Consider the following 18701-nt stretch of genomic DNA (forward strand, 5'->3'; position numbering starts at 1 on the left):
CCTGAAGGGAAAATAACCCAGCCTGGGGACCTTGAGGCAGGACGTAAGTCTTACCCTGGCCCTACTGGCCCAGAACCCACCTGCCTCCTTGCTCCACATCTCAAGTGGACATTTTATCCACACCCCTACCTCTAGGCTGCTTCTCCTTTCAGCCTCTCACACACCTAAGGGGCAGTTCTTACCCCTGAGGAGAGCTAGGAGAGCATGGCGTGACAAAGGACATATGGAAGTATCAGGCAATTTGTCAGAGGGGATGATGCTAAAACAGCCAACAATGACCCCCCCCCCTTTCCTGTCTGAATTAAGTGCTTCAATTCTCTGTGGCTGGATTTCCTCCCTGGTGGCCTTGTCTGATGCTAGCGCTTGTCAGTCCGACTACATTTCCCCCACAACCCCCATCCCCATCCCCATGAGGAATGGGAGGATAAAAGGATGTAGAAGCGGTGTAGGATCCCACCCTGGCCGCGGATAACCTCATCTCAGAGGATAAACAGCAGACTGGTTTGGACAGCAATGCCATCCCAATGGGAAGTCTACGTGCCTAAATCCTGCTACACACGGCCAGAGCCCATTTCTTCTCACACAGCCTGGGAGAAGACACCAAGGGTCACTGCCTCACCTCAGGGCAGTCCAAAATGCCCTCCCAAGTATCCCCTTCCACCTCCTCCAATGCCCCAAGGTCAGCAGGAATGACATGGTACCACTTACAAGAGCAGAGTATCGGAGATTATTGCAGACTTTATAGAAAACTGCCCAAGGGACATCCAGATTTGGGGGTAGGTGTGGGAAGGCAGGATTCCAGCCAGTATATTGAAGAGGGTGACTTCCTGTTTGTGGAGACAGCGCAGGCCACCCATTCTGCCTGACCAAGGGGGTGGGAGTCAGGGAGAGGCCGCCCCCTCCCCACTCACCAATTGTGCTTTGGGATCATGCAGAAGGCAGGGCGCTGAGGCTCTGACCCTGAACAGGAGGGCTTGTGCCTGAGACAGAAGACTAGACCCCCTTCCTCTTCCAGAAGGCATATGGGGGAGGAGGTACAGCAGCAAGGAATCCTTAGGGGAGTAGAAGCACGTGGGTGGGAAACAGCATGTGGGCAGCAGCTCCCAGTCCGTCACAGTCCCCTCCCTCACCCTTCTGAGGCCATGATGGGCAGGTGACCCTGGTGCTGAGGCCTGATTTCACACCCCCAGGACTCTCCCTTCCCCATGGGGATCTGCCAGTATGGCTGGGTGTGTGTGCGTGGGGGCATCTGCGCCTATCTTGCGGGGCTGGAGAGCTCATCCTAGGAGATAAAAGGGGTGGGCACATCCCAGGGATGGATTCCTCACTGAACCCTGACCCAATGAGTGGCAAGGGTGGGTACTGAGTGCAAGCTATGGGTGTGGGGGGAATCAAGAGCCTAACACTTGGGCAGGGGCATGAAACTCAGATGGGGATGAAGAGCTGAGAGTCTGAGATTGGGGATAAGTACTGAGTACTGGGGGATCAGAGCCCTGGTGGGAAAGGCTGAGGATTGGCTCCACACTAAGGCTATAATGGGGTGTACCTGTCCCTGGATGGGAGAGACCAATGCAGCTGAGCCCCAAGCCTAGGCCAAGAAAGCGAGGGTGGTGGGTGGTATGAAATACATCCTCAGATTGGGAGAGGGTTCCCAACCCGGGAGTGGGTCTCTATGCAGGATGAGAAAAAAAGGCTCAAAGTCCACAAAAACCTTCCTGTGGGAGTGCTCTGTTTCTGAGACCAGAATGAGACGTGAGGGCCCAAGCCCTGGGAAGGGAGCTGAGGGCTCCAAGTTGGAGATGGGGGTCCGAGACATTAAGGGTGTTTCCCTCTGGGAGGTTAGGGCTCTAAGCACAGAGTGGTGGAGAGTCTCAAGGCTTTCAGGTTTTAGGACAGGGTTTCTGGGTGAGTCTTGAAAGGCGATGGTGGGAGGTGGGGAGGGGGGACTTTTGGTGGATCCAGAGAGGTGTGTCAGAGCCTGGGATGGGTGGGTAGGGTTTCTGGAATCAGAAGGGGGTGTCTCTGGGTCTTTGATGGTGAGAGCCTTCAAAGCTGGGAAGAAGGGTACAGCTTGGGACCTGGGGCGGAGGGGGGGGGCGGGGGGAATGATGCCATAATCCAAAGGTCTCAGATCGGTCAGCGTCAGGTCTCAAAAGCCCCAAGCTCTCAAGTGTCTCATACCGAAGGCTTCAGGCCAGGCAGCCCCAATAAGGTCATCAGCTGGCAGGGACACACCCAAACCCCAAAAGGCAATTCTCAGAGCCCTGAGCTCGGTGAGGTGGCGCGGGAGCCGGCTGGGGCGGCCGGGGTGGGTGCGCGGCGCGGGTCGGCGTCCTGCTCGTAGCGGTAGTGGTAGCCCTCCATCTGGTCCCGGCAGGCCTCGCGCAAGTTGCGCATCCAGCGCTGGATGCCGCGGCGGTTTAGGTAGAGCACCATGAGGAAGATGAGGCCGATGAGCGCCAGCACCAGCCCGAAGAAGACATAGGAGGCTTCCAGCTCCGGGCCAGGGAGTTCCCCTTCTTCCCCGCGACCGTCGGCGCCGCGGTTGGCGCAGCGCAGCCTCGCCTCATCCAGGTCCAGGAAAGGGCGGTCGTGCAGCGACCGCGGGGAGGCGCATCTTAGGCGCCGCGCATCGGGGACGCGCTCCGTAGCGTTGCGCAGCCAGGCCAGCAGGGGGCGCGCGGCACAGCCGCAGCGCAGGGGGTTGTCGGCGAGCAGCAGGCGCGGCGCGGGCAGGCCGCCATCGCGCTCGAGTGCGCGCAGCTCGTCGGGGCTCAGGCCCGCCAGAGCGTTGAGGCGCGCGTCCAGCTGTTCAAGGCGCGGCCGGCGCAGCGCGGCGGGAGGCAGGCGGCTCAGCGCGTTGCCTGCCAGGCCCAGGAGGCGCAGCTCGTCAAGCGGGGCGAGCGCGACGTCCAGTGCGGCCAGCAGTGCGGGGCCGCCCCGTGCCAGCGCGTGATTGAGCTGCAGCGAGCGGAGCGCCGGTAGCCCGCGGAAGGCGCCGCCGCCCAGGACGCGCAGCGGGTTGTGGCTCAGGTCGAGCGCCGCCAGGCTGGGCAGCCCGTCGAAGGCGCCGTCCTCCACCACCTCGATGTTGTTGTGCGTGAGGCGCAGCGCGGTCAGGAGTGGCAGGCGCACGATGCCCGCCGCCGCCTCCTCCCCGTCCGCGTCCCCGCCGGCGAAGGCAGCAGCGCGCAGCACCGTCAGGTTGGCGCCTACGATGGTGAGATTGCGCGCGTCGGGCGGCACGTCCCGCGGCGGCTGCCGGAGCTCGGCGCCCGACGCGCAGCGCAACAGCAGCTTGGGGCTGCCGAAGCAGTAGCACTGGAAGGGACAGGGCGCGGCGGGCCGGCTCAGCGCCGCTGCCACGAGCAGCAGCCCCGGTAGCAGCGGCCCCCTTGGCTCCAGCTGTCCCGCACGCGGGGCCATCGCGGCTGCCCCCGCATTCAGCGCCCGGGTCGTCGCGCTCACCAGTGAGTTCGGAGCGCCTGGGGGGCGGGGAGGGGGACGGGTGGGGTAAGTCCTTGATGCGGAGAGGCTGGCAGTCGCGGTCGGTCTGTCCGCTGGCTGTAAAGTCCGAGGAGGCTTCACTTTCCTGGCTGGGTCGAGAGGGGTCTGGCGGGGAGCGGCGCCCCCCGCCCTGGTGCCCTACTCGCCCTGTGCGCCGGCCTCCGGCTTCCGCGGCCGTTCCGGGCTCGGAGCCGAGTGGGCAGGGTTTGCCTCCCCCCCACCCCGCCTCCTGGCCTCCTCCTCCGCCCCCAGCGGACTCTCCGCGCCCTCCTCGCCAAGAGGCGGGGTGGGAGGCTCCCGAGAATAGGCTTTGGGCTGCAGCGCTTTCTCTTTCCCCCCTCTCGGGGGCTCCTGAGAAGTTTGGTTCTCCGAGGATCTGACTTGCTGCCCCCTCATCTCCCCCATCCCAAGTTTAAGCTGGTTCCTTCCTCCTTCCTCTCTGGCACGTGTGGGGCGGAGCCGGACCGGGAAAAGCCGGCAGGTGGGTCAGCACCACGAAGCGATAATTTGGGGAGAGGACTTTAGCGTTCCCCCTACAAGCGCAGGCAGGGATGAGGGGTGGGCTGAGATAATTACTCATTTTCCAGCCTCTTCCTAATCTCTGTGATCAAGGAGAGGGCTGTGCTAGGAGAAACTGGAAAATCCCCAGCCTCAGCCCCCTTGCCTACAACTCCAGTGACTTTAGCCCTGGCTCGGGTATCACCTTTTTGCACGTCCGGTGGGACTGGCGTTTTGTCGACCCCCATCCCATGCCCACCCCCGGAAGTCAGCAATACCCCCTCCTCCCTTTCCTCCCCTCTCCCCTCCCTCCCCAACTCACTGGCTGCTACACCTGGAGTTCTTTCATCTGGTTTTCCTCCACCAGGCTGGACTCCTCCACCAAACACTCCCAAGCTGTGGGAACGGTGGGTGTGGTGATTCAACTCTTTGCTGTCCCTTCCCCGGCATCCCAGCACCCCAGCACTCCCCTAAACTGTTCTACTGGATCTCAAGGACTCTGGCGTTGTTGGACACCATCAGCTGCCCCTCCTGCCTCCAGGGTACCCCACCTAGAAGTGGTGAATGGGTGGAAGGGTTTGGGGAGCCAGTGGTTAGGAGAATAGGAGCAGATTTTGCAGCATGGAGTGGAGGGGGTCTTAGAGGGGGCCAGGGCTGAGCTGTTTATAGTTTTGTTTTGTTCTGGATTTTTCTTTTTTTTCTTTTTTTTTTGGCAGAACTGGGAAGCTCCAGACCTGATTTAAAGAGACAGACTCCTGAAAAGGGAGCACTCCTGGCCTTGGCATGAATTATTCAGGCTGACACTTGATCCAGCAGGCCATTCTGGTATCAGCAGAGCTAGTTGGGATAGAGGCTCCCCCCACCTAAGAATTAGTCAGTCTCTTTCTCCTGAATTAGGGACGGTTGTTGGTTTGACTCTGTCCCTGAGGTTATATTTAACAGAGCGACCGACAGATCAATACCACTTAAGGAGAAGCGGTAGACCCTGCAGTGGCTTGCTTGGGTCTCAGGCAAGGACCATTGTTAAGGACTAGGGCTTTTGATGCTGGGGCAGGGGCCTGGCCTTCCATCCCCCTTCCCTCTCTCTCCCCTATCCCTGCCATCAGTCCCAGGTATTGGCAGATGAGAACAGCAACTTACAAATGCGTGATGGAATGTGTCTGTACAGATGTACATGTGAACACACACAGACTCATGCTAACTTGGGTGTGAATACACATGCATCAGAAGTCTTGCAGAAGCTTGTGCAGGGTTCTAGGCAGGCTCAGATGTGCCTCATGCAAATACGTGCAGGCTCATACATGTGCAGATTTGAATGCATCCTGGTATGTGCCCGTGGATTCATAAGCACATTCATACTTGAATGTTCACACTTCTGAGCCCGTGCAGTTCCTGGGTGCATTCTCGGAGGGGCAAGCTTAGAGACCCCTGCATACGAGTACAAGCACGTGCATCCAGAGATTGGCCAACACTCCAATGAGTCCATTCCTGCCCTCCACCATGCCCTTGGTCCATGGAGGTGACAGGCTGTGGTGTCTTTTCACATATGGACACCAATACTCAGACAGATGCTTTGGGGCTGGGCCCTCAGCTCCTGCACCACCCTCCCCCTAGCCCCCGCCCTAGCCCACATCAACTCCAAGTCCCAACTCTGACATCTCCCCCAGAGGGAGGTACTGACTCTTCTTCACTATTGTGTGTCTAGTGGACAGTGGACAGTAAATGTTGCTAGATGAATGAAGGAGTGAAAAGGTCTCTGGCCTTCCTCTCCCACTGCATGGAGCCCCTTTAGCCTCTAGCGTCTGAGGAATCACAGTCCAACTGTCAAGGCCAGAGCCCCGTCCCCAGTCCCCATGGTGGCTGGTTCCTGGTTGGCCACTGGCCTCCTGGGAAAGTGCTGCAGGGCCGTAGGCAGCCTTACATGGCGGGGGGATGGGGGTCGGTGCTAGATACCTCAATCGGGGAAAAGAGCCAAAGAGAACCTAGAATCATTTAGGTGCCAGAGCACAAGGCAGTGATCATTTTATAAATGGGGAAACAGAGGCCAGAGGGTCAGAGACTTGCCCCAAAGCCAGTGGTTGTCAAGGCTTTGTCCAAGGTAGTGGCTGCAGCTGTGAGGGTTCTGAGCCACAGGGAAATCTCATCCAAACCCGGAAGCAGATGTTCCAGACCAGGAACAGATGCTAGCGTGGGTTTGGTGTGACCTTGGAACTTTCTCCACCCTTCTGAAGCTGTCAGCTTTTACTTCTGGAAAGTAGGTGGGCTTCTCAAATCCTCTCCTTCCTAGTCCTCTCACAGGATAAAGGAAATGGAAAGGGCTTCAAAACAAGAAAAGCCGTATCATCTGGCATCTAGGGACCTAGCACCTATCCTGCCATGCTTTTACCATCTGACTCTGGATGAGGCATTGCCCGTTTCTGGGATGAAACAGCTCCCATGTCTTTTGGCTGTGCTCCATCTTCTCCCCTCCCAAACACAGCAAATTCATGGTTGATAGTAAAAGGAGTGAGTTGACACTCGCTGTCTCTCCGTATTCCTCTCCCCAGCCTCCTTCCCACCCGCCCGTCTTTGTGCAGGTGTTCCCTTATCTGTCCAGCTTCCCCTGCAGCCAAGTCTGTGAGCCATTTTGGGGTATCTGTTCTCTGGAGGAACAGCCCTGTCCATCTTAGGGCTGTCAGTGTTCAGCATGTAGTAGGTGTTCAATAAATGTATGTCGAATTGCATGGGAGGCTGTGTGTTTATTCTCTGGGGCGTCCAGTGGAAGTATCTTTACTCAGATTGCTTGTCCCGCGAGGGTGCTCTTTCCCCTGGACAGTTTCTCCAGTCCAGCCCACTGCCCCCAGGGCTCAGCTTGAGTTCTGCCCCCTCCAGGAAGGCCTCATGGCTTCCTTCTCTCTCCTTTAGATTCCACTTAGTGATAAGAGGGCTAGAGCTCCCCTGAGCCCTTTGACTGTCGGCATTGGAGACTCAGGTCTGGTCTGATTCCCTGCGTTATCAGCACACAGCTCGGAGCTCAGCATGGAGGTGTCATCAGGAACATTGAAATAATGATTTAAAAACCTCTGGCTCGATCCTTCCCTCCCAGACTAGGTGAGGATTCCCCCATCTACACTTTATGCCAGGAGAGAGCTGCCCGGAAAGGTGAAGTGCTTTTCCCTCAGGTTGCACAGCTGACTGGACCTGAGTCTGACGGGAGCTCAGGTTTCTTGCTCCTCTCCTTTGCCACAGCCTTCCACATCCCAGGCTCGCTCTCTGGGGAGTGTGACTGGGTCGGGTCCCAGGGGAACCTCTGGGCAAAGAGCTCAGGCCCTCAGGGTTTCCCTAGGATTCAGCACGAGAGTCACCCCAGCCCCACCCAAACAAAGTTGTATTCCCTATGCCGGGTTGAAAGTCCCCCAGGTCAGCCACTCTGGACCCCAAGTTTTGAATTTATTATCCCATTGGACCCCCGAGCCCCTCTCAACCGTCCAAGGCTCTGTCCCCTCCCCTGCTCACCTTCACTAGGGCACCTTTTCTCCCCACAAAGGCCCTGCCCTCTGTAAACTCCACTGAGCCTTGGGAGGGATCCGGGAGAGGTTTGGGGACTTCCTGAAGTTACCCAGTGGGTAGCCCCTTCCCCATCCTCTTCCAGCTACATTTGGTCCATCAGAAGGGTCTGTGTTACTGAAATCCTTGGGCACCTCTTCCTTTCCAGCTGTTTCCCTGTCTGCAAGAAGGTGTGTATAAACACAGGATAGGACAGTCTTGGCAGGCTTTTGAGTGATGTGCCCCTTGGCCTTTTAGGGGTGGGGGTCATGGAGGGGAAGGTAATAGTGATTTGCCCAAGTTGGTGCCCCTGCCCTCCCAATGTATGACCTTGAACTTGGCCCCATCCCGACTAGACAGTGGTGGTAGGATGGTCTGGGGTTCTCCTAAGTCTGATGCCCGTAGCAGCCTGTGATCCAAGGTCCCTTTATCCCGGCACCTCCCTTTCCCTCCGCTCCTCCTTCCTCTAAGGCAAGCGGAGGAGCAGCCAGGAGCAGCTGGGCTGGGCTGACATGATGGAGCTCGGTCATTAGACAGTGGGGGAGGCCCCAGGTTCTTTCCTCTGACGTAGCTTCTGCACTGGCAGGAGGGGAAAACTCCACTGCAGACTTCGCTGTTCCCATTTTTCACTCTCCCTCCCCCCTCCGCCATGAGACTCAGGAAAATCCATAGGCCCAAGATTCATTTTCTCCTTTGAGTCAGCAGAGGCCACAGTGCTTCTGAGGGGTGGACATTGGCTTTTCAATAACTCTCTGATATTTAATACCCTGCTCCTCCACTCTGTGGCCTGGGCCTCTGAGGAAAGGTGAGTAAGCTGGTTGAGTCCTCTGAAAGTCATAAGCACTCCTGCCTCCAGCTCAACCCACCCTCAGCCCCCACCCCAGACTTCCAGGTCATGAGGGAAAATCCGATTCCTTACTACCTTTACACAGTGCGTTACAGTTTTTAAGTGGTGCCACAGGCTGGGTTTGTTATACCCAGTTTAGAATTAGAAACAGATTTTTAGAAAAAGGAAGTGACTCTATCTGGCTTTTGGTCTTGGTCTGCTACTGGCTGGCTGTGTGACCGTCAGCAGGTCCCTATCCCTTTCTGGGCTTCTATTTCCTCACTTGTACTTCATGGTGGTTCAGCTGGTGGGTTGCCACTGGGCCCTGTAGCTATAAAGTTTCATGAATTGCTGCCCTAGTCTAGGTCTCCTCTCCTCGAGCTACTTTTTGTCTCTACACTCCTGTTCTTGGGGAAGCTAAAGGGCAGAGCAGACGGAGGCTCAAGGCCAGGCAGGAGCTGGCCCCAGTGTAGACTCATTTGGGTCAGGAGCAGGAGTGACTGGGGGAAAGGAGAAAGAACAGTTGTACTCTTTTCCTCTCTTCTCCTGCCCTCCCCTCCCCTCCTTCCTTTCTTTTGCAGGTAGAGGTCAGGACACACCAAGGGAAATAACTTGTTTAAATCTTAGTTTCCTGAAAACTCAGGGTCTCGGCAGCTGTAGATGCAGTTTCAGAAGGTGGGAGCAAAGCTGTCCTAAGAAGCTGTGCCAGGGTCAGGCTCCTGAAAATGGAAATCAGTGGGCCCAGTTCTCCTGGCCTCACCATTGTTCTGTGTCATTTGGCAGACCAGGATTGATATCTCTTTTTATTATATAAGGACACGGAGCGGTAAGAGCTATGCTTGGGGTCACCCCAGATTAAAGGTGTGTTTTCTGATTCCCAAGTTGGTGCCCGTGCCATTGCCTTCCTCCAGGCAGGAAGCTGGGGACTGAGGGATAGGAATGGGAATGGGAGAAGCAGGTGGGTTCCTGCGTAGACCTGGGAGTGACCTTAGTTTGCTTGACTTCCTTAGCATCCTCTCGGGTCCTCATGATCGTTCTCAGCTGTACCAAACCTACTTCTAGAATTACAGAATCTTGGAATCAAAATATTGGATTCTAAGAACCACAAACTCGGAGAGCTATAGAACCATGGTCTGTTTGAATCAGAACATAAGACTCTTACGGTGCTGGTAATATGAATGGTGGTGAATGAAACACTCAGAGCCTGCTGTCAGTTGTTACACAAATGCCCTGTCCCCTCATTACTGTGTTCCGTGATCTGTCCGTGGTGCTGAACGCCTTCATTTTCCTGGCCATGATCTGCCTTTGAATGGCTATTTCCCAAGGGTAGGAATCATGGAATCATTCCCATGTCTTTGAATTCAACCTCTCCCCTCCCCTCCCCTCTCCTCCCCTCCCCTTCCTTCCCCTCTCTTCTCTCTTCTCCTCCTCTCCTTTCCCCTCCCTTTCTCTTCCCTCCCCTCCCCGGTCCTTCCCTCCCCTCTCATGTGTAGCAACCCATGCAGGCCTCTTAGAGGAAGAGACCAGAAATGACCCATCCCAGCTGAAGCCCTCTAGACCAGTCAGCTCCCAGATAATCTTCCAGCTGCCTCCAGGTGCCTGAGTGACCCCAGGTAAGACCAGGAGAACTACGCATCTGACACAAGCTCAAATTGCTGACTCAGAATTGTGAACAGATAAAATGGTTGCAGTTTTAAGCCGTTAAGTTACACAGCAGTAGATAACTGATTCAGAGCCTTAGAATTAGAATTGCAGAATCTTAGTCGTTGATTCCATATACCCTGCAATCACAGTCTCACAGATTCTAGGGACCAGAAACTGGAATCTTTGACACAGTAACTGAAGAATAGAAGGGTTCTGAGAACTCACGTTTTCACTCCCATATAGTGCTGCACTCTCCTTTAGTTCACAGACCAACTGACCCACTCACCCTCTTCCAAACCTGGAGCCCTCTCCCCTACCCCACAGGGTCCCTTATTCTTCAGTGTTCTGTCCTTATGTCATGCAGCCTTCTTGTTCAATAGCTATTTCTCCTTCTCCCTCAGCGGGCTTCTCAGTCTCTGTCTTATGCTTTAGGAAGCTTTCCCACGTTGATCTACTTGCTCTGGTCTTGGGAGCTAAATGTGGACTCGGTGAAAATTTGTCTTGATATTTATCCCAGTTCCTGGCACAGCACTTGGCACAGAGTGGAGGTTAATGAACAGATCTTGAGGAAAAACACCACCACCACAAAACTTCGTACCCGGCCCTGTCCCCTCATTACGCTGTTCTTGGATCTGTCCGTGGTGCTGAACTTCTTTATCTGCCTGGCCACTGTCTGATTCTGAATGGCTGCTTCCCAAGGGTAGGAATCATGGAATCATTCCCATGTCCTAGAATTCCACCCCATCACACCCCCATCTCTCATATAGAAATCATTGGCCTGGACTATTTAAAAGCAAACTATGTGGTGATGTATGCTAATGAAGTTTAGGTTCAGCTGTATGCATCAGAATGCCCAAAATAACAATCTCTTAAATGATATAGAAATAGTTATTTCTTTTTCTCATAAAAAGTCCGGAAGTAGCAGTCCAGAGTCTTAATGGTTTCTCCACAATCATGAGAAACCAGCACTCCGATCAGCCTCCCCCTCTGCCTTCCCTAGTATGTAGTCTTCATTCTTATGGTATAAAACAGCTGCTAGAGCACCAGCATCACATCAGGTAGCAGATGGAGGCCAAGAATAAATAAGGGTCCACCTTCCCCTTATGGGCACTTCCCCTAGTTTCATTCAACACTTTCACTTACATGGCTACCTCTAGCTAGCTTCAAAGGGCCTGGGAAATAATAGTCTTTTAAGTGGGAGGCACTGTGCCAGCAAATAGCTGTGGTCCTTATTATTGAAGAAGAAGGCAAAATAGCTATTAAAAAATAACGAGAACCTTTGCCATTAGTAACTGAACAGCAGTGTTGATGGTGACAGTCCCTGTGATATACTAGTTGTGGTGTCGATGGTGACAGTGGGAAAGAACGGTGGTGGTGCTGATGTTGGTAGAAGGGGGTGACGGTGAGGATGCTGATGATAAAGCTGACGGTCAATATAAGCTCTGGTCCCGGGTCACAGACTCACTCAAGCATCCCCCTGGACCAGGAGATGAAGCCAGTGCCTGTAAGGTGTCTGGAGCTGGGAGCCGCTCTAAGCCACCAGGGAGTGATTTCTGGCTTCCCGGATGCTTTGCCGTTCATCAGCCATGAGCCTTTCATCTTCTTGAGTCGAAGGCACCCCCAGCAGAGCATAAATCAGATTCTCCCCATTGAGGCTGAAAATAACTCTGGAATGAAAACTTAGGGCCTTAGGGAGATGAAGCGGGAAGGGCAATATTGGACTTTTTTTATTAGACAATAAACACCGAAGGAATTTGTTGTTACAGTCAAGGAAAGCTTTGCTGTGAAATGCACAGAGAAACACATGGACATATCGCCTGAGAAATAGAGAGAAATGGTTGCAAAGACATGCAGACAGAGTTACAGATTTGCAGAAAGAAACAGGCCCACAGTTATGGAGACCCACAGGCACAGACACACTCAGTCTCACAAGGAGGCACCAGGGTAACCCCTCCCCCCAAAGAGATGTAGGCCGTCAGCCACCTCATTCCATAGGACAACTCCCATGTTATTCCTGGGACCCACACACCGAATGTACCGAAGAGCCAGAAATGACATTGGTAAGGGGGCTCAGAGCTCAGCAGCCAATCAGAGAAGCAGGCGGTCTGACGTTTGGTACCCCTCCCACCTGGAGGGAGATTGCACCAGTCACCACCACCTGCCTCAGGACAGCCCAGGTTCTGCAGCTGAAGGGGAGCAGGCGGGTGGGACCTGGGTAGGAGGGGGTGTGTCCTTCAGGATGTCTCCCCCAGGGGCCCAAGGACACACCTGGAAGCCATTAGCAGAGGAGCCAGCAGGCTCTGGCTCCAGGTGAGAAGGCGTGATGAGAACATGTGGCAGCCTCCTGCCCGCTGGAGCTGGAGCATGGAGGACACCTTGGCCTACGTAGTTCCAGCATCACTCCCGCAGCACCCACCTAGAATGCAGAGGGAACCCCAGCGCAGGCCCTGGTGCTTTGGCTGGTTGGTGAACCCACCTCCAGTTCCCCTCCTGAATCTTGGACACCAGATTTCCCGATCTTCATAGTGACAGCCCTTTTCCCAGAAGGTTCCCTGTGAATCCTCTTCCCCCACTCCCTTCTCTCTTTCTGCTTGTGCTCAGAGCTCCTGTATGACATTTTCCTGACCTACCTACCCTTTCCATTGATCTGTGTTCTTTGTAAGTGGCATCCCTGCCTGAGTCCCATGACTGTGGCCCTCCTTCTCTCTGCCCAGCTGGAGCAGCTTTATTTCACTGTGGTTTCAGTCCTTTCTTAGAGATTGAAGATGTTTGGGTCCCACCTTGGGTCTCAGCCCACTCTGCTGGTAATTCTTGGCCATGGGACACATGACTGGCTCACTTCCCACCGCTGGAGTGCTGGAGCTCCCAGCACACGCAGGAGCCCCCAGAGAGCTCTGCTCTTTGCAGGCAGGCCATTTACTGCCACCAGCCGAGGCCTCGAGAACTAGAGGTTCTCTGCCACGCAATAGCCTCTCTCTCCTGCTAGCCTCATGTTGGCCACTTACCAGGATGATCTAGTGCTGGTTTCCCCCAGTGGGTCAGGTTCTAGGTCCCTAGATTTCCCCAACTATGTTTCAAAATGGTAGAGAAAGCATTCGGCCTCAGATGGGGTTAGGGTATCTTCCCTCAACTTAATAAGGGCGTGATCTCTCTGGGGATTGCTGAGCTCGTTCCTCTCTGGAAGGCCTGAGTGGGCAGGAAGACCCTGCAGACTGGCCCCAACTCTGATTATTGGTTGCCCCACATGTTCCTGGACTTAGGACAGGACCCTCGGGACACATGGATAGACAGCAGCCTGGACGGTCAAGAAGCAGTTTCCTGTTGGGGCCACCCCAAACTCTGTGCCTCAGCAGCCCCCATGGTACACCCAGGATAAAGAGTTCTCACCCGCTCCTTAGTGTAGGGCCTGGCTGAGGCGGGGACTTCAGCTCGGCCCTGCCAGTGTGTCTCCAGCCCCGCCCTGGGGAAGGAAAAAAGAAGCCAGTTGGAAGTCCAGAAAAGGAAAGGCTAAAAAGGAGCCCACAATCAGCCCTAATGAGCCATTGGGAGAGAGAAAAAGAGGTCAGAGGACTGAGTCTACATCTAAAAGAAAGCTCCTGGCAGGCAGAGCCATGGCTGGTTTGTGCCCCCACACCACCTAGCACGAGGCCTGGCCCCACGCAGGCCCGTCAGACCCTGGCCCTTAGTCCACCACCACCACAACCACCCTGCTAGGGGGGGCTCTATATCTACCCATAGACTCTGTCCTGGTCCTCTCCTCTGGAAGAGGCCGCTGGCTAGAGGAACAGAAGGCAGGCAGACTTCACAGCATCCACTGTAGGCAGGGCCCTGAGTGGAGAACTTTATATACATGATTGTATTTAATTCTCACAGGGGTCCTGAAATGGAGATACTTTGGCCCCCATTTTTTGGTAAAGAGGTGGACACTCAGGTTAAGTAGTTGACCGAAGATCACATAGCTTAAAAGGGACCAAGTAGAGAGTCCAGCTCAGGCTGTGTGCTCTGCAGCCTGTGCTCTTGTTGCTATAAAATGAATGCTTGGAGGGCAGAGCCCTGGCCTGTGTCATCTCTGTGCCCCCACCTCTGCGCTCGGCCTGGGGAGAGCCAGGCCTGTGGCAAGTGCTGAGAGGCGCTGTAGAACGCAACAGGCAGGACAGGCAGAACCAGGGAAGGACATAAAGAGGGAGGCAGATGGAGGGATGATGGAGGTGCTGCAGAGACAGAGCCAGATCACTCCCAGCCCCTGAGACACCATGCAGGAGGCCTCTGGAGGGGCTTTCCTGGGGCTGAGGACAATCTGGAATGAACACAACCTGTGCCCGGCCCTGGGGGAGGCAGGGGAGGAAGGAGTGTGGGAATAGTGCATTTCTTCTCCCCTCTGCCATTCCTCCTGCCCCTCTACCCACCCCCGATGGCTGTAGAGAAAACACAATGAAGAACGTTTAGCCCTTGCTGGAGCCAAGCCACCCCTGCTTAACCTGGGCACATCACCACCAGGCCAGCTGGGCTAGGACCAGATGTGGTCCAGAGTGGGGTGGGGGGCTCTGAGAACCAGAGGACACAGTGGGCCTCAGGGCAGGTCCCTGTGGGCACAGTGCCCCTCCACACAGGCGGGATCTTCTGGGAGGGGCCAAGTGTCCCTCACAAAGGAGAGAGGCAGCAGAATGGAGAGGGGGAGGGGAGCCTTTTTTGGCCCTGCCCATGAGCACCCCAGTAGCAACCGGGGAGTGGGAGACACACATTTTGGGTCAGGCAGACTTCCCATAGCAGCTGGTTCAGTCTTCATAACCACCATCCTGAAAGGTAGTGATTTTCAGTCCTGGTTTTAACAATGAGGCAACTGAGGCACAGAGAGGGTAAGTCGCTTGCTTAAGGTCACAAAGTGAGTAGGAGGACAGCTGGGATTCCAGCCCTGGCTGTTTGGCCCCAGGCCTGTTCTTAATCATCATGATCTCCTGAGAGAAGCAGCAAGAAGCTTGCCAGTCTGCACCCACCAGCAATTAGGGGCCCATTGGTGTTGTGAAAAATGTCAGTGGAGTGTGTCTGATTAGGCTCATCAGTGCCCAGCATGGGACACATGTGTTTCTTAAGATGGATCACCATTCTCCTTGGCTGAAGAATTGCGTGGGGTTTTCTAATTACAAATTATTCCTGCTGGATTTCATTATGTTCCCTCTTGTACTGGCTTTCTGTGTTCTCAATAATCTTACAAAACTTTGAAAATCATAGTCGGCCAAGCTTCTTTTCTCGGTCTTAAAATATACAGCTTTTATTAAGATACAATGTTGTTATATTTTTAACAAGTGACTGTTTGACGCAAGATTAAAAGGAGACAGCAATTATTTGAATTTCACCATTTTACACTTACAATGAGTCACAAGAGCAGGATGGAAATTTACCTTCCTATGGGAAACCTTCCTTCAATCAGAAACCAAATTTCCTGCGGTAGAGGGAGGTTCTCAGTAAGTGTTTTGAGCTGTTTTCAACCAACAGCCAACCGTTGTAGGCAAGTAGCCTGGGTTAATTTGATCATTTCTAAGTGAGACCTTTCAGAGAGGACTGAAAATTCTTCAGATTTAATAGCACTAACAAACACAGCAGAAAAACATTGATTTATATCAGTAAAACACGAAGAAGAAGAAAATGTAACGATCACCAGGACCCACCATAGGTTTACTTGAAGGAAGTCAGGCTAACCTCCCCTCTCTCCTCCTTTGGGAGAACTGAGGAACAGGTCAGGGGTCTGTCAGAGTCCTGAGAATCTTGACTTTGAAAAGGCATTTGGAAGCTCTTCCAAGGTATTTTTATAGTAAGGTGAGGGGCAGAATCAAGTAGTGATTAGTCTAGGGGAGTCCCTGGCTGCCTGGACTACCGGTGGAGGATTGGTAAGTGCATCAATGGCAGCCTGGGGGGCAGACTCCAGCTCTGCTTGGGCCTTAGTCCTCCTCCTGACTCGCTCAGTCTGATGTGTTTTTGAAGGATTTGGATGAGGCCGAATAAAACATTTGTATTAAAATCTATAGGCAAGAGAGTGACTATATCAGATGGCAGAACTGGGTTTCAAAATGATCTGGATTGACTTGACCTACAGCTGTCAACCATAGGTTCAAGTTCATGGAGGTAAATGTCAAGTCCTTCTCAGGGCTCAAAGGTTGGGGTGGGGAGAAGGGAAGGAATTACTGAGCATATACTGTATATCACACCCTTTGCATATGATAGCTCATTGAATTATGAAAACTCTTAGAGGAGGGTGGTGTTCTCATTTTATAGGGGAAGAGACTGAGGTCCTGAAAAGCTAAGCATTTGCTCAAGGTCACCAGTAGTAAGAGGGAGAGCTGAGATCAAAACTGGTCAGATTCAGAGGTCCACCTTCTCACAAATATGCAGGAGGGAGGAGACAGAGCTGAACAGTAGTTTATATAAAAAGAAAATAGAAACACATATTTATGTGATGTTAGTCCCGAATTCTAACGCTGAGGCTTTTCTGAGCCTCTCCTTTGGGACCACCCTTCCACCAGGCTCGGGGGTGCAGAGATGAAAACAGTGCATGAGGAAGCTGAGCAGCTCTGGTCTGAGGAGAGAAACTGACACAACGGCTTTGACAGGGCGTACCACCCAGTGGCATGGGAGCCCAGGGAAAACCGGGGCCTCCTGCTTTGGGGAGTCCCAGCAAACTACACAGAGGAGGCAGTGTCTGGCCCGAGGCCTGAGGACGGCTGGCTTGTCTGGGAGCCCAGGGAACACAGAGGTTGAGGGTCTAAGGGAAGCCCCAGCCTGAGCACTTCATTTCTGCCACTCAGCGCTGAGCTCCATTACAAGTCCCAGAAGCGTCCAGGCTGAGGGGATGGGGAGGTTTGGCAACTCCCTACTCCCAGCCCCCAGTCAGGAAATGGAAGAAGAGCGCAGGAGGAGAGTGGGGGTTCCGAAAGGTTTCTGGGGCTGGAATCAGGGGCTTGCCTCCGGGAACGCTGGGAGGTTCCGGGAGCACAGGCTCCAAGATGCAGATTACTTTATAACCCCCGGCTGCGTCCCGCAGCTGTTCCTTCAAATGAGAAGGGCCAGAGGCTGGTGTTCAGAGGCAGTGAACACACAAAGAACAGATGTCATGGGAGTCGTTTGGAGGAGGAAAGGAGGGCAGCCCACGTCCTTGGCCCATAGGGGAGACAGTGCAATGAACAAGTACAAAGGTCTCTGAAGTGGGGCATAAAACCTGGTGGGCTGGAGATGGAGGAGGGACCGCTGCCAGATATAATTGGTGAGGTCTGCAAAGGGCAGGCCACACTAGTTCAAGATTTTCACCTTTATTCCAATGGCAAGAAGAAGCCACTGAAGGCCTTTAAGCAGAGAGGTGACAATTGTATTTGCATTTTGGAAAGATCACCATCACTGCATGATTGGAGGAGGCTAGTGTAAGAAGACAAATGAGACGCTTGGAGGAGTACAGGTGAAAGACGCTGGTGCTTGGGCTGGGTGGTGGTGTGGAGGTGGGAGAAATGGTGGGTTTGTCATTCAGGGCCTGGTGACAGGCCGGGTACAAGGCGAGTGGGAGGGATGGCTCCTGAGTGTCTGGCTTATGGATGGTGGGACCATTCACTGAGAGTGGGAAGGCCAGGTGCAGGGTGGACAGAGAGGGTGAACTTGGCCTTGGTCCTGATGAGTTAGAGATGTGGAGATATCCAGGTGGTAATTGAAACTGCCTGCTTAGTCAGGGTCCCATGGGCCCATTGTCTGCTATGGAAAGCAGTTCCTGACCCCCCACCCTGCTCCAAGGCTGCCTCAGGGCTGCCTCTGGGCTCCCATAGCTCCCCCATTGCAGCCTGTGGGCAATGTCTGCCTCTCCCCTTAGAGGGCGAGCTCCTTGAGGACGGGACCACATGCATCTCTGCACTCCCAGAACCCAGCACTGGTCCTGGCACAGAGGAGGCACTGGTGGCAGTTTGGTCATTGATGCATGAACCAGCTCTCAGTGGAGAGGACTGCCATAGAAAGGAATGAGCTTCCTGCCCCAGAAGGCACGTGAGTAGGGATCCTATGCCCTGTGGGGGAGTAGAGGAGATTCCTAGCAGATGTCCTCTGGGGACCCTCTCAGCCCTGGACTCTAGCTTACCAGGACCTGAGTCACCTCCCCTAAGGAGAAGGAAGTGTCCTTTCCTCTTATCCCTGAGGGCAGGCTTTGGGCTGGGACTCTCTGTGGCCTCCTGAGAGGTTTATGGAGGCTGCGCTGACCTCAGCAGAGGGCCCCTCCCCCATGAGCCTCTCAGCCCTGGAGCTGCCACCCAAGCGTAGACGCCTTGCTAGAGTTTAGCAGAAGCTGCTGAGGTAGCTTTGGCTTGAGCTAGTAGGGCTGGCCGCCTGCCCTGCCCAGCCTCCTCGACCTCGGCCTTGGCCTGGGCCCTCCTCCCCCCCCCTCCCCAGCCGCCTCCACTCTGCCCCACTGCATCCCGTACTGCAGCAGCTTGGCCACTGCAGGAGCCAAAGCAAACCTCTGCCTGGAGTTTCTGAGGGCTTGGCAACAAGAGGGTGTACCTGGAAGGAGGAGGAGAGGGAGCAGATTGGTGAAGATGCTGGGAAGCGAAAGGAAAGGGGAGGAGCTGGGAAGGGGCTAATGAGACACAGAATGTCCCCACTGGATTGGAAGACCTTCAAGATGATCTAGCTGCCTCACTTTGCCCAGGAAGAAACTGAGAAGCGGGTTGGGGGA

The 18701-nt window shown here is 54.4% G+C and overlaps 1 protein-coding gene across 1 annotated transcript; it reads right to left on the bottom strand.

The window, feature by feature from the left end:
* Positions 1-720: 720 nt before the first annotated feature.
* Positions 721-4440, bottom strand: TPBGL (trophoblast glycoprotein like). Its single transcript, XM_019726470.2, has one exon. The coding sequence runs from the start codon at positions 3424-3426 to the stop codon at positions 2257-2259; it is 1170 nt and encodes a 389-aa protein (XP_019582029.1). The 5' UTR covers positions 3427-4440; the 3' UTR covers positions 721-2256.
* Between the last annotated feature and the right edge of the window lie 14261 nt (positions 4441-18701).

The sequence above is a fragment of the Rhinolophus sinicus genome, linkage group LG06 (genome assembly GCF_036562045.2).
Source record: "Rhinolophus sinicus isolate RSC01 linkage group LG06, ASM3656204v1, whole genome shotgun sequence".
In the NCBI taxonomy this organism is placed as follows: Eukaryota; Metazoa; Chordata; class Mammalia; order Chiroptera; family Rhinolophidae; genus Rhinolophus; species Rhinolophus sinicus.